Here is a 22432-nt window from a genome sequence, read left to right on the forward strand (position 1 = left end):
AGATTATAATCAGCCCTTCTCTAGCATTACTTTACAGTTCAACAGGCCCAGAATTCACTTGAAGTCAAATAACTTGAACACCGACACAGTTGACCTTCAAACGCTTTAATTTCCTCCATGTTTGCTCCACTTAATTACAGGTGTAGAAAATGAAATGGTAATATATATAAACCTCTCTGAACATTAGTAAGTGAAAGAAAAGTCATTGCCTAATGGTCAGCGAAATAAATTCCTAAAACATAAAAAAAAAAAAAAAAAAAAAAAAAAAACACGTTAGAAAATAAAACAAGCCATTCAACTAAAAGATCCAGAGGGGATCCAAAATGTTAAATCCCAAGGGAGTTCGTCTCCTTTTGCGTTGGCAGTGTGGTGAACAGAGAAACTGGTACAGGCACATCACTCTCCTCTTAAACACGAGGTGGTCTTAGACCAGGTTTACAGCTCTCAGAGCTCTAATACAACTTCAGTCAATCGTCCTTTTCCCCCTCAGCTGCTTGCCTGCTTTCCAGAGTCCATCTTGGGTTGTGGTGATCCGTTTTCGTCACCGGCCTCCAAGTCCAGCTCTTCCTCATTTTCCATTGCTCCCTCCTCCTGTGCGTCCTTTCCCACCTCGCCCTCTACATCTTCCTTTACCTCCTTTCCTGCATCCCTCTGTTTCTGCCCGAGGCCCTGTTTGTCTCTGAAGACCTCCACGCCTAACATTCGAAGGTAATGAAATCTCTCGTTGCGGGGGACGAAGGCGCGGATGGACGTCTTTCCCCTCCAGCCACACAGCTGGATAGGACACTGGGGCTCTGCTGGGTTACTGATGAAAAAAAGAGGGGAACAGCAGGTGTCAACAATGACAATAATCCAGCACATCACTTTAAAAAAAGATAATAATGAAATATGCATGGGAAACACAAATATATATTTTAAACTCACTTTGGGTTGGGAATGTACTTCAACACAATGCTGCCCATAACTGTTGAAAGAATAATAGATTAACAACCAAAAAGAAATTTCACATTATCATAGAATCTATTTGGATGTTAGAAACGACTCTGTGCTCGTCTTGATTGGAATCTTATGTCAATCAGTAAGAGCTGAAAACAACCAGTGTAACAAACGTTTCCTTTTGATGAAACTGTTCAGCTCCTTTTAAGAGTTTTTCAGGTTAATACCTTTCTCAAGGGCAGCTCAACGCTGTTGTTGAGGAAGACGGAACATTACTTATGTACTCCTTTCATTTTATACCAGCAAAGATGGAAACTAAACATCTCTGACCCCCAATTCACACATACTCAGTGTGCGCCGTGGTCCGTCAGCGCCACGGTTTTGCTCTGTCGGACAGCTCGCGCACATTCACACTGGATCCGTTTCTGGGACGCCAGCGCAGCGGAGCGCACCCATACCACATCACAGCAGAACTACAAGATCCCGCGGGAATAAAGAGAAAAACATGCAAACAACATGTTGCTTTGTCTTTCTGAGGATGCATTGTTGTTAATTCAGCACCTGTTTTGATGTAATGTTGATAAAGTGATAAAAAATACGATCACAAGTCCGTATATTGTGTTTTATTTTGAAATTGACCGGATGCTCTGTGCGTTTCTTTGTCTGACTTCCTGTCCGGGTTGTCATATTCTGCAGTGCACTCTGTCGAAAATAGACTCGCTGCATATTTGAAACGGAGCAGAGTGTAGTGCCGTCGGTGGCAACGCGCCGGAGACGGACCGCAGCGCGCCCTGTGTGAACACAATAATAGACTAGAGTGGAGGCTAAGTACAACGTAGAGCGCGGCGCGCACGGAGTACGTGTGAATTGGGCTTTATGTATCTGAAGAACTGGTCGCAAAATATATCTACATGTATTACTAAACTGTACTTTTGTGAAAGCAGTCAGTAAGTTATTTTAGAGACAGGATAGTGGATAGAGTCAGAAAACAGGAATAGAGAAAGTGGGGAGTGACATGAAGGAAATGAGACACAGGTCGGATTTGAACCCGGGCCGCCCGCTTCGAGGACTACAGCCTCTATACGAGGGCGTGCGCCCTAACCACTTGGTCACCGGCGCCCTAACATCTGTTATTTTTTGTTAAAAGAATGTTGTTGTTTTGTTGTGTGTACCAGTTTTCTTGGCCTGAGCGTGAGCATCGTGTTCCAGTTTGCTGAGGAAGGGGTTCTCTTGGGTCAGCAGCACTTTGATGTCCTCCACGCTCACTCGGATTATCCTGGAGCGGATGTATGGCTGAAGAGTGTAAATTCCCTTAAAAGGAAAAAAAAAAGAAGAACATGCGGTAACAATCAACAGACCAATAAAACAAACAAATGATTTCAGCCAAACTGGAGATACAAACTTTACCATTAGTTTGAGTGTAAAATCCACCGTACTTTATCCCCTTAGTGTTGCATACAGTAATGATAGTAAGATTAACTCACTGTGCTTTTTCACACTTAAATAGAAGCTGCTCTAACACCATATTCTCATGGAAAATAAAAGAATGTGTAGGGAAGTATATAAGTAAATATAATCTATGCTATATCACAGTGCATAAAACATGGAGCCAAGGTGTCACAGCTTTCCATTATAAAACGCTAATGTTGGCCAATTTCTACTTGGAGATTGAACGTGAGAGTGATGTTCATGTCGATACAAAATGTGTGTTTTACCTCCTGAGCCAGTCTGAAGGCACAGCCAAACTCCTCTCCATCACTGTTACGAGACCACACCTTCACCCCCGTATTAATGACCTGAGGAACAAGAAGCTTATTAACAAACTGTTGCTTTTAAAAACACAAAAATGCAAATACTACTGACTTCAGTGTTTCCCCTAGGTTTACAGCTTCTTTGGGGGGGGGGGGGGCAGACGGAGGCACGATAATGGTAGGGTAAACACTGGACTTTTATTGCAGTCATTTATCTCTTCTGAAAATATAATCTAGGGTGATTTAAAGCAAAAATAAAGGATTTATTATTATTATTATTATGCGACTTGTTTTGCAGTGTTATTGGTAATGTTGTAATTACTGATGCTCAACAAATTTCCTTGCTTAAGGAATCTGCTGAGCAACATAATAGAAAACTGTGGGCCACTCTTTAGGCTCTCAGCGGGAGTGGGAGACAACTGTCGGTGATTTGCATATTAAAATACAACTTCCCTTCTGCAAATAAATATGCATGTTTGAATGCTTCAACAACCTTTGCTAAGTAGAGCAAGTTAAATTAACGAAACATTATTATTTCATTAAAGAGCATTATGACAGAATCAATACATGTATACATAATTAAATACTCTTTATTCTAATATTTAGTAAAGGGAATGTTCCCCACGTTGTGCCTGAATGTCTAATCTGTGTTGATGGTAAATTAATCAATTGAAGCAATTAATTCCTCAGTGCACGCTGCATTAAAACAGAGCTGTGCCAACATGTAACAAAGGCTACTAATCCAAGCTGAAATAAGCAGACATTTTACCACCAACAACATCGACGTTCTTGTCACATAGAGCTCTGGTCGTGAAAGAATTACAGACTTTCAGCTTCTCCTAGTTTTACCCCAAAGACACAAAATGCATCAGCAACAACTGCAGCCATTTTTCATACCATATACCCATCACAGGTAAATAACTAGACTGGAGATGATGTTGAAAATGTTGAAATTTGATTATAACAACGAAGTGGCCATAGTATCTATTGTTCAACCGTCATATACAAGATCTGTTATATTAATCGTGCAGACATGTAATTAATTGCAGTTCAGCCCAATAGAAAGTGAGACAAAAAATACAAGGAGAACAAAGAAAGTGAAGCGGACGAAGCAGCACACACACACACACACACAGACACTGCCACCTGTGCAGGTGCTCCAGGGTGGAGGACTAGAGGGACTTTGGATAAAAGAGGGTCCCATCTGTTAGGCTGCTTTCTCTATGATGGGCAGGTGACACATAAGCACCCTAATAAAAAGGAAATGATGTATCTCTTTACAGTGTGTAAAGTTTTATTACTAGATGGATTGTCTCCAACAAAGAGTAGATTATTGATTTGGATCAAATTTTTTTCTATTTCTTTTGAAACTTTTAAAGGAAAGCAAGAGAGGGATGACAAGTAAAGCCTGCTGGTTTGACTTGAACCCGACCCAACGTGTTAACGGCTCACCCTTAGTACATTGGGTCAGTGTTAAAATCGTTAACCAAAAATGGGATGATGAATGTTCGTCAACGACTGTTTCTCCATGAAGAAGAGACACTGACTCGCAAAAAAAAGTTTTTTGACAATAAAAACTCCGGAAATATGAAAGGGCACACTTACAGTAGGCCACCTGTACCGTGTTCAAGTACATTTGACCCGCAAAGTCATAGTCAGTTTGTTTGACCAGTGTGAGTGCTCCGTACTGTGCTCAATCATGATACACACAGTCTTATCCCTGGCACAGCTATAAGAGGTGGGCTTAGGCATGGGTCGAGTTGCTCACACAAATCACCAACTTCCCTAATTGAGAAATCCAGCAGTGTTAGAGCACCGTATCTGACCGAAACGTCTCAAAATAAGCCACAAAGTCAGTAAAGCTGCACTCATGTTCGCCATTGTGCTGACCCTGAGACCGTGCTTCTAGTAAACTAAAAAAAGGACGCTTCATGATGATGTAAAGCCACATTCAGATATTAAAAATTCATATGGGGAGCAGGAGGTGTGTGTGTGTGTGTGTGTGTGTGTGTGTGTGTGTGTGTGTGTGTGTGTGTGTGTGTGTGTGTGTATACGCCTGGAGCAGGAACCAGAAAGACAGCATGAGATGATGCAATAACGAGTCTTACCGAGCTAACGATTGCCTGGCCATGCAGTGGGTGACTAACATCTGTATTGTATCATAATATTAGCAACCTTCTATATATAACCTAGCTCTTCTGAGCATCAACATTAGGTGCATCAACATGTTTACCCAGTGATTGGTTAATGGACTTGTATAGTGCTCTTCCAGTCTTCTGACTACTCAGAGTGCTTTTAACATCGCATGTCACATTTACCCACACCACATTCACACACGGATGATGTCAGAGGCTGCTATGTCAAGTGTCCATCAGTATTTACTGATCCCACTCATACATATTCACATGCCGCTGTAGCAGCAGTTTCTTTTCCAAGGACACTTGGGACATGTGGCTGAAGGTCGAAGCCCAACTTTTTCCAATGAGAGAGGACCGACTCTACCACAGAGCCACAGCCAATCATGTTTTATCATCATTATTATTATTATTATTATTATTATAGGCCAGTGATGGGCAACTTTGATCACAGTAAGGGCCACTTTAATTTGCACTGCCAGGGGGGCCAAATTGTAGGATACAAAAAACGATTACAGTCAATTATGTCTCAAATTTAACTCAACACATACCAGTGATCATATATTATTATGGACATATTTCTGGTTTTCATCACAGATTTTTGTCATGTTTTCTTCATGTTTCCAATTAATGGATATGTAAAAATTGACCTGAGGGCCACGTTGAGGGTTGATGGGGGCCGCATGTGGCCCCTGGGCCGCCAGTTGCCCACCCCTGTTATAGGCTATTCGTTTTACAGTTGCATTACATATGGAGGCCTATGTTTAATTGTATTGCTGTAGGTATTGAATGTATTTAATGTGTTTTAAAAAGCAGTTTATACAACCTGCTGTCTTGATACTAATTTCTGATACCTAGGCTAACTAAATCATTTTAGAAAAGAGAAAATGCGTTAACTAAAAGAAGAGAACCATATGGGAGGACTTTTCATTGACTGAAAGCTGACGTAATATGATTGAAGTTGTCGTCGACACTGAACTGAAATCAAGAAAGCTGTCAAACTTAACACTGCATACAGTATTGGACGTCCTCTGCAGCTGAGCTACCAAAGTTGACTACAAAGATAAATGTATTTTGATGATTTTCTTTGGTAAAGTGTAGAATGATACAAACGCTGTTCACGCACCTTCAGGCGCTCACTGTTGTTGAGCAGCACGTTGCGGAGTTCTTTGGATACCATGTACAAGTGTCTTTTCTTTCCCTCGTGAGTCCTGGTTAGAACGTTGACCTTGGGAAAGTCGGGAGATATATCATAGAAAGATCTAGGGGGGAAAAAAAAAATTGTTTAGCTTCATCACCATCTAAAAAACCATTTCTACATCCAAAAGATAAAGAAGTACTGACTGTATGCTGGTGAAGACAGGGTCATCTTCAGTAAGGAACACAAAGGGGTCTTCTTTGTAACCAAAAATCTTCATCTTCTTATTGGGTGGTGGTCTGTTTAATAGAAAAGAGACGAATAAAGACGTGACCAAATGTACTGTAACATGGCTGCAAAAATATTATCAACGTGTCAACATTTTAAAAGGAGCTTTCATGGTGGGAAAAAAAAACATTTATAGGAGCTTTTAACTTGATCTTAAAAATGAGAATCAACACATTCAACATTTTAAAACAAACCTGTAAAATGAGCGTGTTCTTCAGGACTTGAGATGGGTTCGTTGATTCAATATCTCATTTTTGTCAGTCAAATGTGTTTTTCATATTGATGATGGCTCAAGACCTTCCTTTGTTTATTAGCAAACCAAAACAGCAAGACTCACCCACAAACTCCCTCTTGTTTAGCTGTGCTCTCCTGGGCCAAGGACGCTCCTTTGGGCACATCCTCTACTATTCCCTCTGGTCCTTCTGGCTCCCCGTCTTCCTCCTCAGCTCTCTCTGGGAGGCAGGGAGCGTCTGTGGGGGACAGGGCTGCAGGAGGGCCTCCAGCCTGGTTCTCCGAGATGGACGACACATCTTTCCTCACCTGGAGACGACAGGGTGGGAGATGAGCAGACAAAGAAAAGAAGAAGTCCCAGCTGTGGTTTGTGTAGCTGAACAGGTGAGGGATGAGAGAGAGAGAGAGCTGACAGCCCAAACCCACATGGGGGAATTCTGCTCCATTTTCCTCTTCAAGTACAACAGGCAATCTAATCATCCATTAATTCACTAAGTGTGGTGTGTGTGTTTGTTCCAGTACCTTGGGATATCTTTTGTTCCATGGCATTGGCGCTTTCTTCACCAGCACAGCCACAAAGAACCCCCCGGTGTTCTGGTGATGTGGCAGAATCCTCATACTGACATTAAAATACACAAAAACAAAAAAACATGGCTTTGACTGTCATGGTGCCACCTACTGTGTGGAAAACAAGTTTTATAAGCATTAAATAATAATAGGGCTTAAAAGAAACGTGTGACAATAGCTCCCTCTGCTGGCTGAAGTTGAATCATAATATAGACAAAGCTGCAGAGTGGGGTGACATCATCACCGAACATGAGAGTGTGCAGGGGTGTACATGTATGTGCATCGATGCAGAAAGTGAATAGGATTCTGGGAACGTGTGTGTAAAAGCTGAGCCAAGAAAATAAGTCAGACAAATTACTCCGCAAATGAATTTGGCTTCAGTTAAATCAGAGGAGATTGAAAGTGTTTTGTGTACAGTTCTCTGTTTTCACGAGAGCAAAATGTTCTCAGGTGGAGGAAATCAGGAGAATACATTTGCTGAATTAAGACAAGGGTTTAGTCACAGGAAATGGTCCTACCTTTTGTACAAATAAAATCCCACTTCGGGGCAAATTTCATGGATGACGAAGATACTCAGTCCATCCTTTGCTTATTTATTGATTCTTTGATTATTTCGGTACTCGCGGGGGGCTTTAAAAAGACTTCTTGTTCTTGCTTCTCCTCATGTGCTTTGGCTAAAGAGAGACTTTTAATGAAGCTATTAGAGTCAGGTCAGCCAACCTATACTTAAATAATACTCTCAAACGATAACAAAAAACCCCTGAAAACTTCCTGGATTTCTTTAGGGTGAGCTACATATGTGAACGCAAATAACCACATTTTTCACTCTGACTTTTCTAGGAAATTTTTCCAACCAGCCCACTAAAAAATGATCCTAGTAAAGTTGGGGTGAGTTGATGTCAGAATGCATCAGGTAATATTCAGGACAATTCACCACAAGCAGGCGGGAGGGAAGGTGACGTTTATATCCTGTATGCACAAACTGGTGAAATCTCCATGTACTTAATAAAACTGCTTCAGTATGTTTTCTGTTTGCCAGTATGTTCGGCTCCACAACTCAGAATGATTTCAGGGACAGTGTGCCTGACATCTTCTAAAAAAAGTGCATATGTTAAAACAGCTAAATATTGTAGGTTGGGATTTATAACTAAGCAAAAGAAAAGTCATCAATATAATGCTCTAGATCAGTGGTTTCCAACCTGTTTTCCTCTTCGCTGCTGTAACAATGTAAATTTCTCCGTTGTGGGGTGAATAAAGGAGTATCTTATGTTATCTTAAATCCCTTTACAATATGCATACACACTTTTTCTTTCCAAAGACCTTTGTGTGAATTTCCCAGTAATGTTTTTACACAATTTTATTTAATGCATTTAAATCTAATTTTGACGGCCTCAGAGCAGACAAGAGCCTTGATATCCAGGAGCCCAGACCCCAGGTTAGGATCCACTACTCTAGATTTAATACAAGGGCTTGGTTTGTTAGGTGTACATACCATCTCTCCAAATGCATGCTAGCAAGTTTCTCTGGGTCTGTCGGTGGGAACATGGTGGGGCGGATCTGTGTGTGACGACTGCTTGGAACATCAGCCCAGGTTGGGTACCACTGACCCTCTTTGGTCATCAGCTAAAAGAGAAAATGACTGTTTAAATCTCATACTTAATCAAAGCCATCTACAGCACGGACATCAACTTTACGAGAAAAAAAAAAAAAAATAGTCTGACTTTGAAGCTGAGGCGCTTTCATGATTATACACAGTTTTCCTTTGTGGTTTGTTGTAATGACCACCAAAGAATAAATGTTCCAGTACCTTCCAGGAAGTGACCCCAGGCATCCACTTCAGCCCTGGCAGATCAGCTGAGCTGTCGGCCAGCTCCAAAGCTCCTGCCAATGGGAACAGGAAAGACATTATTTGGTCAAAGAAAAAAAAAAGACTGGTGGTTATATTTAGAAATAATTTTCATGTACCAATTTACGATACATTACACATCTTAGCAGTAGATGATGGAGGGCTGTAAAGCTATTGACTTTATGTTTCAGCAACAAGGAAGTGCTCCATTTACACTATTTTATGTTATCTTACTAGTTTTACAGTAATAAACAAAAAAATCACAGATGTCCTTCCACAGCAGTCTTCAACATGTCGCTACTATTACAGAAATGTCTCGTGTGGGAATCTTACTTGATAATATATTTTCATCCTAAAAGCCAGAGAGGGAACCCTGTAGACCGATTCAGGGAAAAGAACAAGTTGAAAAGTTGCCATTATGGCGGTGGCATCTCCCTTCAACAGCTGCGGATTTTAATGCGAGCTGTCCTAAAAAGTGAAAATGTTCCTACTTTAATCATGACTTTCTATGTAACTTCATCTTTTACAACAATGTGAAGGACTTCAGGAAGAACCTGTGGAGTTTTACAGTTTACTACCAGGTGGGAAAAAACACAAAGTGTATGACGGTGGACACTTTGACCACATTCAATGTTCGTGCTGAGGACTGATATTCTTCAAATGTGGGTCGAGACCCTTATACCACACTGTATGTTCACCACCCTTCCCTCAGGCAACTGTAATATAGTCGACTGCCAAAAGAACATCAGGTTTCAGCTCTGATGGCAGCCTCCACCTTCGCCTTTGTTGAAACCTCGACCATGCACAGCAGAAATGGAATCCCAAAATCTATGTCAAGCTGACTGAGCAAAGAAATGCAGCAGGGTGAGGCTAAGGCAGATGAAATACAAATAGGCAGTTTTCTACTTTGCATTTGCATTGTGGACCGTGTGATTTGATCACAATCAGACAGCTCTTACTGCTAGCACAGCTGTTCAGCCCTGGCCAGATCACACATCTTCAGTGACCACTCGTGATCGGATCTCACTTTGCCACTCCATGTGAAATTAAAAATGGAGCCTCATTCTGATTAGACCTTAAAGGCATCAAAGAAAAAAAAAAAAACCTGATGCAGACTCGCAGCACAGAGCTCAGCGCAGCGGCAGAGAGCAGCAGGTATCAAAACCTTGTTTGACTGTGAAGACTGACGTTCCACTACAGTTCTGTGGTTAATAAGTGTGTGTATAAACGGAGACTGAATTCTCTGTTAACTGTGAAAAACAGACAAATAGATCTGAACGATAAACGCAGATCAATGCTAGGAAACATCATGACTCACTGTGCTGCATTATTTTAAACTATGATGAACAGCTTGATGGTCATATCTTCCCACAATGCAATTCAAGTAATGTTGAGACATTTCCTCCTTTATCCCCTTCTCAAACGGAGGAACTTTAGAAGTAATTAGCACTCACACTGGGGTACCACAAGGGTGTGTACTCTCACCTTTGTTGTTCACTTTGTACACAAATCACTGTACAAGTCCTCAGGATAACTGAATTAATTCACTTTTTTAGATGATCTTGCTCTAAAAAGGTCTTCAAATGACAATGAGACCAATAACAGAGCTGAGATTTTACAATTGGTGCTCTGATAACTCATTGATTTTAAATACTAAGAAAACTTAATAACTTATTATTGATTTTAGAAGACAGTCATCTTTCTCCCCTGTAAATATGAAGGACACAGAAATTGACATTGTACAAGAGTATAAGTATCTTGGCACAATAATTGACAACAAACTGACATGGAACGCCAACAAAAATGCAAGATTTGCAAAGGCTTAACAGCGCCTCTACTTTTGGAGGAAACTATGTTTACAAGACTTTTATTGAAAGCGTGCTGACCTTTTGTATTCAGTGTCGGGGAGGAGCACTGTCCTTACAAAATAAAAACAAACTGGACAAAGTTGTTAAACTAGGCAGCAAGCTGTGAAGCAAATGTACAGCATTTCTTTCCTGACAGACCTGTACACACTGAATTTAGCCATCAAGATCACAGCTGACCCTCTGCACCCCCTTTGGTCAGAGTATGAACTCTTGAATGAAGGGCGCAGGTACAGAATGCCCAGGATGAGGACTAAAAGAGGCATTACATCCTTTCTACTGCTGTATTCAGCTCCTTAATAAGCTTTGATTATACAGGATGAACTCAGCACTCTGCACTTTATTTAACTTGCTGAAATTCCTCATTTAATCATGATGATTGAGTGTGTTTTTATGTGCTATCCTGTAAATGTTTGTTTGTAAAGTGTTGTATGCTCTCTGTGCGAGTCAAATTCCCCTCAGGGCAACAAAGGCTTCTTTCATTCAATCATTTTGAGAAACTATTTGATATATTTTTTAGGCTTTCTGAACCAACCAAGGCTCAGGAGGTTTAAATTATGTTTAAAAGCCAGCATATATATTGTAACAGACTTAACAACACTAAAATATTAAGTAATCCCTATAAGATCAATGACATAGTGGATGTTAATTACTGCAGATTAAAGTTAAACACTGGAGGGAATAAAGCAAAACCAAAATTGAGCTCTCCTCCTTGTAGCACTGGCATTGCCTTTTCTTATGCTTTTTACCTTCGCTCTTCTCCAGCAGTGCTGCGATGACAGCTTCGTCCTCTATAGGGTTGAGTGAACAGGTGGAGTACACCATCCTCCCTCCCACAGCCAGCTGTTCTACACCACGCACTGCGATGCGCATCTGGAGCCTGGTAACCACACACACACACACAACCTCATAAAAACATGCTCTCTAGTACTTGCCAACTTTTTTTTTTTTTTTTAATTAGCACCAAAGATCACATAACATTCCCTTGGTGTTTTGTCAATTTGGTCTACCACAGGAGTGCATGAATTCCTATGTTGTCATAATGGTAAACACATCCTCTCCCAACTCACCCATGGAGATGCAGGCTGTTGCTGGTCGTCCACTTTTTCCACACATCTATGTTTTTCCTCATGGTGCCGTCCCCGCTGCAGAACACAGAGCACACAGCGGCATCAGTCAGAAACATCCCATGTTTGGCCGGGGGGCACTGAAACCACCAGAGATTGCCCGACACTTTCTCACAGGGCAAAAATGTCTGCCAAGCACAAACTGTGTAACTGCTGGGCTTTAGCCGACTGCTGCATGCATGCATGCCCTCTCCCTGTCTTCATTACTCCTTTCCTCCCTTCCCTTCTCCCTATGTTGTGTTTGGCAGGGCCTCCTGGCTTCAGCCCTACAGCTGGCCAAACTCAGGCAGCATTTGCAAACACTTGTAGTCCTTTTTTGGCAAAAATAAATAAATGCTAGATTTCAAGAGAATAAGAAGAAATATGTTTTACCACAAAGCTTGCACTGGAACATGAAGAGGAAGCATGATTATTAAGCCTTCATAAAAGACCTGTAAATACCCTGCATCTGCTGGGGGGGGGGGGGGGGGGGGGGCTTTTCAAGCAGTCAACAACCCACACATTCAGCAGAGCTTGAAAACTATATTTGTCTCTTCATCTTTTTCCTTCCTAATTAAACCAATAACTCTCCTGCAGTGCTTTAATCTGCCTCAGTTTTGCAGACAGAAAGCCCTGCGGCATTTTGCTGACCTGCAAGGCACGTCACACAGGATGCGGTCGTAGAAGAGAATGTCCTTCTTGCCCTCCGAGTCGATCTTCAGCAAGGGGATGCAGGAGGCGTCATGGTTGACCACCATGATGCAAGGGCTGTTGAGACGCTTGGCCTGGTGTACAAGCAGGTAGCAGCGCTTATTGTCCACATCGTTGGCAATGACAAAACCCTCTGGGGGGGGGGGGGGTGGTGAGAAGAGCATTCTGGTTAACTACAGTAGAAGGGGCAGGTACAGTGCTGATTTTCATCTCAAATTGCGTTTTGAGAAATGGTAAAAGTTGTGGGAAATATTCATCGATGTGCTCTGCGATTGATAATTTACAATAAATCCTTACAGGGGAAAAAAACAACATCTTAACTGGTATGGGCATTTCTGACCTGGAAAGGGCACGTCCATGTCAGCATGGAGCATCTCAATAAGCTGCGCCGTCTTTGACCCCGGAGCTGCACACATGTCCAGGATCTGCACAAAAATTGTCAATATCATTCTCAGGAGACAGCTGTTCCTAAAGCCACAGGGCAGAACATTTACAAAGGGACACAAGTGGAGAAGAAAAAAAAATTGTCTGACAACTCACATTGTCAATGTTTTATTATAGCAGCAGAACAAGGTTAAAACTGACGTCTAGGCTCCAACCACATGCTTCCCTGCAGATTAGTTTTACATGCAGATATTAGGGGAGTTTTTCAGATTATATTTTAAACCCTCCTTATCTGGAGTCTGTGGTTGGATGTTTTTGGGGGAGTGGGGATGAAAGACCGAAGGCAGTACCGCAGTGTCGTTCAGCAGACAAGGGGAGTTTGTACCCAAAATAGACGCTCAGATGTGGAGGGTGTCCTTGTCGAGTTTGTATAACAGTGCAGCTCAAGCCGAGTGCCTCAACTAGGTGGCAGGCGTTGCAACATTAACACCAAGCAGTGACCATATTATTAATCTTCAGAGGGGGCTGTTCTTTTACCTTGTGGTAGGACTCAATCTTTAGGAGAAGAGGAGGAATCATACTGACAGCTTCCTGCCGGCTGATGTTACCCTGCAAAGATAAATGCAAAAATGAAACGTGACACTTTCTTCAATTCTGACATGTTCCTTTCTTTCCTTTCCAAGGAATACTTCAATGCCTTTAATAAAGCCACAGTGGCTTTTGATGAAATGTTCTCGTTATTTTGTGTGTCACTTACCGACTCAGTCTCGCTGACGAGAAACTGGTGGAACTTCTCCAGCAGGGGAGACTTCCTGATAACCTTCCTGCTCATGTTAGTGTGCCAGGCCTGCTCATCAGGATACCTGTAAATGACGAGACACGAGTGTGCGGAGTGAGTTTCCACTTTAAGTCTTTGTTTCCATTAGACTAGAGTAAACCATGAGATCTTACCAGCTCAGAGGCTGCGGAGCCTCCATCTTCTGGCCATCAATCTCTACCTCCTGAATATCCTTAAAGTACTTGTCCTTCAGACAGTGGAGGATTTCTTTGGCATGGCTTGAACATGATGGGAAGAAGAAGATATTGGGCTTGGAATAAAAGTAGTAATAACATCAGTTATCAAACATGCAAACAAATCCAGTTTAATCAAACCACTACCCCCAATACAAAAAGAGGAGTTAAATCAAGATTATGTAGATGTTCAATGCATTGGCTTTACTTCCCGACCCTGCTTCCCTATTTCATTATTCAGGATAGTTCCTAAATAATATCCGGAATGTTTCTTGTCTTTGTTAGAATGAAAACGTGCATTAGTTTTTACATCAGCTTGCATGGACATCTTTGACATTAAGGATACAATAAAAGAAGATTGAAAGCAGGTCACACATCTCTCCAGCTTACCTCTTGTATCCTGTGATGCGGATCGTTGCAGGCAGTGGTTCCCTCATCGCTTCCATAAACTGTTCAAACTCTCCCTCAGGCACCAAACCTTGCTCCTTGTAATAATGCTCAAACAGCTTATTCTCCTTAACAATGTCAGCATAGCCTGCTCCCCAGCCCTGAAAACATGAAAGCTCGGTCGTGTTAGTGTTGCCAGATATGTGAAGACTAGCAATCTTAACGCTCAAAAAACAAAAACAAATGGTGTGACTGTATAAACAATGATTTGCAACACATGGCTTTGATATTTGCAGTCTGTGCTTTGAGCTGAGGTAGCTAACCAGCTAACCTTGATGCTCTCTAGTAGCTCCAATACACTGCAGTGTTGTAGCAGCATGACTTCATACATTTTGTAAAGGTGTAACAGTGCTAGTCAAGCTACCTACGCATTTAGTGATAAAAAAAAAAAGTCATGCCTGGCTTGGTTGAGCACCTCACACCTGATAAAAACAGAAGTTTACAGCAGCACTTGTGTGTGTGTGTGTGTGTGTGCGTGTGTGTGTGTGTGTGTGTGTGTATCTTACAGCGTTATCTCTGTCATCCCTGCCAGAGTTTTGGTTTTTCTGCCGCTGTCTGCTTCTTTTCCCCATGTTTGAATAGCAGACAAATCTGGAGAAGAGCCTGCGGAACGACGTGGTGGGTGACTGCCGAGAAACTATAACCGTAAGCAGGTATACACTCTGAGTCTGCTACACGCTTGAGGATGAAACGCTACACATATGTGCGCTTGAAACGTGTTGCCTCTGACGCACATGAATGAGGACCCTTTGAGAGCAGAGTGAGGCTGTCCCTAGATCTGCCTGTAAACATCTTCGCGGACGAACCATAGACTGTAAAAAAAATAAAAAATAACGACTAACGAGGCATTTTGAGCTTTTTTTTTTTTTAATTATTATTATTATTGTTGTTGTTATTATTATTATTATTATTATTATTGTGAAGCCAAAATTATGCTTTTGTTTGTAAATGATTTATTAAATATTAATTTAATAGTTTGGCTATCAGAGGTAATTAATTTGTGTGTGTGTGTGCGTGAGCGTGTGTTTATTATTTTATTTATTTTATTCCAGCAAAAAATAACCATTCGTTATTCCACTGAATTGTAACCATTTGTGATTTACACAGTGGATTGTTTGCAATTTTCTAAGTTGACAATGTATCACATTATATTTCGTAACCTAAACATGGGAAGATTTTCATTGGTTGGGAAGAATGCCATGTCATATCTGTTCAGGGATTGTGATTGGCTCCTGCCGGGAAACCCATCCATACGGTTCTGTGTGTGCGGTAATAGTAGCCGGCTGTCGCCATTGTAATGCAACACTTTGTCAAACAGTTGTAAATTGACATAAACTGAGTGTTTTGTTGTATAATAGTAGCCTTCCGTCGAAATGGACTCACTTTTATCTTGGCTCTTCTCCTCGGAAGAAGAAGAGCTTAACATGTTGTACAGCATGGCTTGCTTAATGGTTTTCATGGCAGCTTGCACCTTCGTTACTTTGCTCTTTGAAAATGTCCCATACGGTCGATATGCAACTAGCAAGTACGGGTTTCCAGTTAATGTAAGGTTTGCATGGTTTATTCAGGAGCTGCCTGCGTTTCTAGTGCCTTTGTGTCTGGTGTTTTGGACGTCCTCTGCGAAAACTTCACAACTGCCTAACCAGCTTCTGATTGCCATGTATTTCTGCCACTATGTCCAGAGGTAGGTAGGGCATACAAATCAAAAAAAGCGCTCTTACGAGTACTATGTAGCCTAACTTATATTTGTGTGTTCTGTTTGTTTTGTTTTTTTTTATCCTTTCCCAGATCACTTATTTACCCTTTTTTGATACGAGGAGGTAAACCGACACCATTCGTCTCATTTGCTCTGGCCCTTGTTTTCTGTCTCTATAATGGATACATGCAGGTCAGGTACCTGAGTCATTATGCAGAGTACCCTCCACATTGGGTTACACATCCATGTTTCATTGCAGGTAGGTGTCCTGTGTTTGCTTGCTACCCCAACTGTCAAAGGGAAACATGACTTGTTTGGTTTTGCAAGCCTTGGTCACCCTTTTTCTGTAAAATAGGTTTAGTTTTTGTCAAATGAATTACATATAAATAGGAGACATACTTTTTTTTTATTTTCTTCTTATTAATAGCTCTTAATTAATTGGGTTTTGATTACTTTAGGTGAGAACAGAGTATAGGGCCCGTCCGATATATGTGTAACAATAACATAACATGTCTTCATCATAAACACTGACATTCCCCACTGTAGCTGTCACACTGACATACCCTGGATTATGTCACTTATTTCATATTATTTCTAGAAGCTTATTTTGATATTTATTGCTTTATACTTTGCAAACTTACCCTTAATATGTCTCAATGTCCTGTATAGTTTTTAGTGTATAGTTAAGATTGTATTTGGTGTATAGTTTACTTAATACTTGCTTATAATAGTTTTTGGGGCCGATATTGGTATAAGGATGAGTAAAAAAATCAGATACCGATAAATATTATTGGCCAATATTGTTCTTAGATCTATCTTAGATCCGTAGAGATTGATAGATATAGATATACACATTTATTGCATTGATCCCGCAAATGTGGTGACCAAACACTTGCGGAAAATATATATAATGCCTTTTGATTGAAGTTATAGAGAAAACCTGAGATGTCAGTAGCTTTTCAGAGGTCTGTAACCAGGTTAAAATACAGGAATGACACAGTTATGAGTTTATTGAGCCATGGCTGTCCATTGTACAGCCCAGTTATTAACCAGGACAAATGAGTCAGAAAATATTGAAGAATAGGTCTGAAATATCAAGTCATTTTTGTTAAATTTGACATGAAAAGGTGAATTTTATTGTTTTTATGATGTCATACATAGCCTTTATATGCCCTTCTCAACAGACTCACTGAAATGTGGTTTGCGAGAAAAATACAATGATAAAGATGAACACAGTGAAGGCATGCTGGATATTGTTTCGCGAAATGTTTATTTTCCTCTGTTTTGGGAGATAGATGGAAAAATTAGCTTTAACCTTCCTGTGTCTGGACATCAAACTGGGAGCTAAAGCTGGGTGGTGATTAGCTTAAATTTGTGCATGAATGGGAACAGCTTTCTATTGCAAAGATATGGAAGAGGTATTTAGCTGCTCATCTCACTCAGAGAGAGAGAGAGAGAGAGAGAGAGAGTAAGTTAGGGTATTTCCCAAATTATTAATCATTTCATTAGAAACAGTTTGCTAACTGGCTCTTGGTCAGTAGAATGTCTTGGTAATGCAGCTTTTGGTTGCTCTGTCTCCAGGGTCCATGTTGTGGTTGGTTGGCTGGCTGATGAATATGCACTCCGACCATATCCTGAGAAACCTGAGAAAGCCTGGAGAGACTGGTTACAAAATTCCCACAGGTAAGGGCTTTAGTCATGAATTGCTGGATGGAATTATTTCTCTGACCACAGCGAACAAGTACACAACATTTAACTTCAAAGAGGTAAACTTAAGATTTAACATGATATATATATATATATATGTGTTTGTTTGATTCCTTAATGCTAGGTGACAAGAAAGTGGAGAAAGCAGCAGTCACATCATAGCACTGAACTCTGTGGTCTTTGTACACAGCCTACATTATAATTTTCCAGTGTGGTTGCATAATTATACAGGATCATGCTGTAAGTAGAATCACAGGTTGTCACTAATAGTTGTATTTTTTTCTCTGCCTTGCTCTCTGTGAGCCCTAACATTAGAGTTCTAAAAAGGTTCTCCTTGCTATATTTCTAATATGCTCCAACTTTGAATACTTGTAGTGTTTTCTCCATATTGAACAAACAAATATGTTTGTGTTAGCAATGTTGCCATCTTGAAAACTATTTTCCATAATGTTTATTTGCAGCATTTTTTTCTCTATTTATGTTCCTACTGTTATTCCTCTTCATAGTACTGTATTCCTGGTTATTTTTTTAACAACTAGGTGTTCTTAAACTGCATTTGTGTGTGTTTTCTTGGATGCATTTTGGATATCTGTTTAAACAGTCGTCAACAGTCAGCCCTTTTGCTTATCTGGTATTTTTAAGCTTTTTTTATTTATTGATTTTTCCCTCACTCTCCCTTCTCAAATGAACTTACCGGTCTAAATATGCGGTTCACTTTCACATCAAGGCATACGACATATCACTCTGCTTTTATCAAGGAAATTATCGTTTCTGATATTTTTGTAAACAAGTCAATGAACAACTGAAAAAAAAAAAAAAACATTCATTGACAAAACAGAAAAGAGTTTTCATGGAGGATACAGCATGTGGAGTTTATTTGTGAAAATTAATTCACTTTCTATAAGATCTGACAAGTTCAGGGTGGATGGGAGGGGTCAACAGAACTTCAAATTGGCTCATCTCCAAATTCCTTTGAGAATCTGCCTAAGGGGATGACATATAATGGGAAATTCAAATACAATCCATAGGTCTGCAGTATTTGATCAAGTAATAGGCCAATTCAAACCATAAGCTGGACTTTTTTTTCTCTGCCAAAGGAAGCAGGAATCATAACAGGTTCACAGAGAGAATGGGTCCCCTGATGGAGAACATAGTCACAACAATAGCACCTTAAGGCTTAACTCTTGGTGACCCTGTTAAAACAAACAATCCTGAACCCTTAAGAAAAATGAAACGGAGAAAGTGAGTAGAGAGGAAGCTGTGAGCAGGGCTTGAACTTCCAGGCATGTCTGGAATCTCCTTAGCCAAGAATCTGCCAATTTCACAGAGAGGGTAGCAACACTACACATGGGCTTGCAGTCAGATATGGATTGCTCAGCCATCTATGTCACTGTGGAGCTAATTATGTGAATGGCCTTTGAGTGTTTAGCAGACGCAGAATTACATCAAGAAATTGTTTAAATGTTGGCAACTTACTAAACTTTTTTAATGGCAGTCGAGGGAAATGCCTCCATTTTTCTTTATAGAGTAAAATATCTGGTATTATGTTGGCCTCAGTGAACTTATGAATAGATAAGTACACCTGTCCTTATTCCCTGTGTTTTAACCCCACAGGAGGAATGTTTGAATATGTGTCTGGAGCAAACTTCTTAGGAGAGATAACGGAGTGGGCGGGCTTTGCTTTGGCCGGCGACTCCATCCACAGCTTAGCTTTCGCCATCTTTACCACAGTGGTCCTTGCCAACAGGGCCGTGGCCCACCACAAGTAAGAGTAATAACACACACACACACACACACACACACACACACACACACACACACACACACACACACACACACACACACACACACACACACACACACACACACACACACACACACACACACACACACACACACACACACACACACACACACACAGTAAGCAGCCTTCTCACAGAGTGTATGTATAGTAAAGTTTGAAGCAACTGTTGTATGAATAGAAGAAAGTTTTCTGAATCCTCTTTATATCCCAACAGATGGTATCTCACTAAGTTTGAAGACTACCCCAAGAGTAGGAAGGCACTCATTCCCTTCCTGTTCTAACAACACTTTGGATACTTGAAGCCTGAAAATGTACTGGTTCCCTCTCTGGCGGAAAAGAACACTCCCAATTATCATTATAGTGTAGGAAAGCAGTGAGCACTCCTTGAGGATGCAGATTAAAACACAGGTCACATGCATGGTCAAATGATTTCAGCTGCAGGGTTTTTCTGTAAAATGTTTTTTTTTTTATTATTGTCATCACTTCACTAATTATGGCCATGGATCAAAACCACCAACAACACAACCAACTTCAACAACACTAACAGATTGTGAGAGTTGCTTAAAAGGAAACAGAGGAAATGATGTCCCACAACAGTGATACAGTGGATTTATAACACTGCTCTGCACCAGCAATAAACAGTTTTAAGACCCTCCACTGATCTGCATATTCTCCCAGATGGAACATGAACTTGGAAATGCAAAGCAGACACTTAAAAGTTTTCAGTCATTCTCGCATCATGTTTTTTGCTAAATGTATGTCATAGGAAAGACTTTCCTACCTACCTCATCATCTCAAGAAGGGAAGCCACCCTGGAACAAGCAGGAACTGCATCTCCATTGTGTAAAGGCTGACACTGTATAAGGCAATTCTGCAGCTACTTTGTAGCAGGGAAATCAGATGAATATCAATCTTGGCCCTCAATAACTCAACCATGCCTGAAATGAGAAGAGGAGAGCATTGCCTCTGCACATCACTTCTGTCAGGGTGTCAGAGAAAGAGAGAGAAGAAGACGACCTGGTTAAGAAAGAAAATGGAAAAGACACTAAATGTATGCGGCCGTGTGTGTGTGTGCATAAAAGAATACAGAAACAAGCGATAATACGGATTGGTAAAAATCTTAACATCTCTGTAATTAAAGTGATCTTATTTTTTACGTCGATCCCAAAACTGGATTGGAAACGTGGTATTACCTCATTACTTTTGCAACATGTTTACAAATAAACTAAATCTGCAAGGGAAAAAAACCATTGGCTCATGATATTGGTAACTCTGAATTCTATTTAGGTATTTAAACGTAACCTCTCCTTCTTGAATCTATCACCGAAAGGTACCAGCTGCAGTTTCCTCCCATAACTCCCGATCAGGGTTTCCATGTGTAGGACACCTTTCAAACACCAGTCAAGGCCAAGCTCAGGTCATTCTTGATTGTAAAAATAGAAAGTGTTTTGAATAGATTTATTTTGTTATCATTTTGACACATGGTTTCATCACTAAATGAGAGACTACTTTGTCTGAGTATGATGAAAAATGAAGGCTTTGTGTTGCTGAAGGCTATGCAGAATGACATCTTTCCTATTCAAGGTCCACACTGTCTCACTCTTCTTCTTCCAGGCTGTTTCCGCTGTGTATCCTCTTTATCCGCGCCTCTTGTAATTGCATCACTATATTACACAGACACTATTTACTGCCATGCCATCTGACTATTATACCTTTTATCTTCAGGCAGACTCTATCGGATTTCCTTTTTATATACGAAGCAGGTCAGTCAGTTGAATATTAACTCCCAAACTTACACATTCACTCACTCCGGCTGAAGTAGCTCAAAAGATGTATTATTCAATGAACACATGCCAACCTGCAATCTGTAGTTTCAAATTTGAATACTTGCAACACATATAGAAATAGCCGTTTCGATTTTAAAGATTGTGACAACTTCAGACCAAGAGTTCTAAAACAATTTCTAATTGAAATTGATATCTCCTATTTTTCTGTATAACCATGATTTTTGTATGAGTTGTTTCAGAAATTAGACCATGATGCAAGTGATAGAAGAAACTGAACTGTTCTAACCATTCAATATTAGGGAACCAATCACAAAACTCAGTGACTTACAATTCTCACTTTGTCTTCCTAAATCACTTCTGTGTGTGTCAATATGTTTTGGGTTTAAATTTGGTTGGAACCCCCCCCCGCCAAAAAAAAAAAAAATAGTTCTGCAGTTCTCACACTGCAGGAGCTGCTGCTATGCAGGTGATGTTAGCTTGGACAGTCAATGTTAAACTGTGTACTCTATAACCTTGCTATGGGGCTTACACCTCAAGCAATATGTTCAAGTGTAAAGATGTGAAATCGCTGTTGAAATAAGTGCTGTTTTCCACTAATGTGGGTTAACTATCTGGAACATGCTGCAGCCTCATTATCATTCAAGCCACATGCAGGCTCAGACAACTGCCTGCCTCCATAATATTTTTTGCTATTACTGTTAAGCCTGAGAGCAAACGGTTCCCTCCTCTAGCCCTGTCTCTGCTCATGAACGTGTGTCAGGCAACTGTCAGCTATGGTCCAGTCATCACCAATGTGGCAATCCCATAAAAGCTGTCAATGAGGCGAACCAGCCTTGAAATCTCAGCCCCACACACACACACACACACACATACACACACTGGCACACAGTCAGTGTTGGCGTTAGGCTTGATCCAAGACTGTGACATGAGATATGAGAGGAATAACCCATAAAATCTGGTGTGTTGCACAGACGTCTGTATTTCATACAATGTAGGACAGAGGGGGAGAGAAAGGAGAAGAT

At 40.7% G+C, this 22432-nt stretch overlaps 2 protein-coding genes across 2 annotated transcripts; one reads left to right on the top strand and one right to left on the bottom strand.

Annotated features, from left to right (window-relative positions):
• Positions 1-89: 89 nt before the first annotated feature.
• On the bottom strand, positions 90-15148 carry nsun2 (NOP2/Sun RNA methyltransferase 2). The gene is made up of 19 exons (XM_020643179.3): positions 14923-15148; positions 14360-14517; positions 13910-14014; positions 13716-13821; positions 13496-13567; positions 12915-12999; positions 12515-12707; positions 11828-11902; positions 11507-11637; positions 8854-8927; positions 8539-8669; positions 7002-7098; positions 6586-6788; positions 6167-6259; positions 5949-6084; positions 2652-2732; positions 2109-2247; positions 925-964; positions 90-805 (listed from the first exon to the last, which is right to left on the bottom strand). Exons 1-19 carry the CDS (start codon positions 14986-14988, stop codon positions 487-489), a joined length of 2304 nt encoding a protein of 767 aa, XP_020498835.2. The 5' UTR covers positions 14989-15148; the 3' UTR covers positions 90-486.
• Positions 15149-15661: 513 nt separating this feature from the next.
• srd5a1 (steroid-5-alpha-reductase, alpha polypeptide 1 (3-oxo-5 alpha-steroid delta 4-dehydrogenase alpha 1)) lies at positions 15662-21080 on the top strand. The gene is made up of 5 exons (XM_020643183.3): positions 15662-16100; positions 16205-16371; positions 17694-17795; positions 19434-19584; positions 19838-21080. The coding sequence occupies exons 1-5, from the start codon at positions 15790-15792 to the stop codon at positions 19902-19904; spliced, it is 798 nt and encodes a 265-aa protein (XP_020498839.1). The 5' UTR covers positions 15662-15789; the 3' UTR covers positions 19905-21080.
• Positions 21081-22432: the final 1352 nt, after the last annotated feature.

Source organism: Labrus bergylta, chromosome 19 (genome assembly GCF_963930695.1).
Source record: "Labrus bergylta chromosome 19, fLabBer1.1, whole genome shotgun sequence".
In the NCBI taxonomy this organism is placed as follows: Eukaryota; Metazoa; Chordata; class Actinopteri; order Labriformes; family Labridae; genus Labrus; species Labrus bergylta.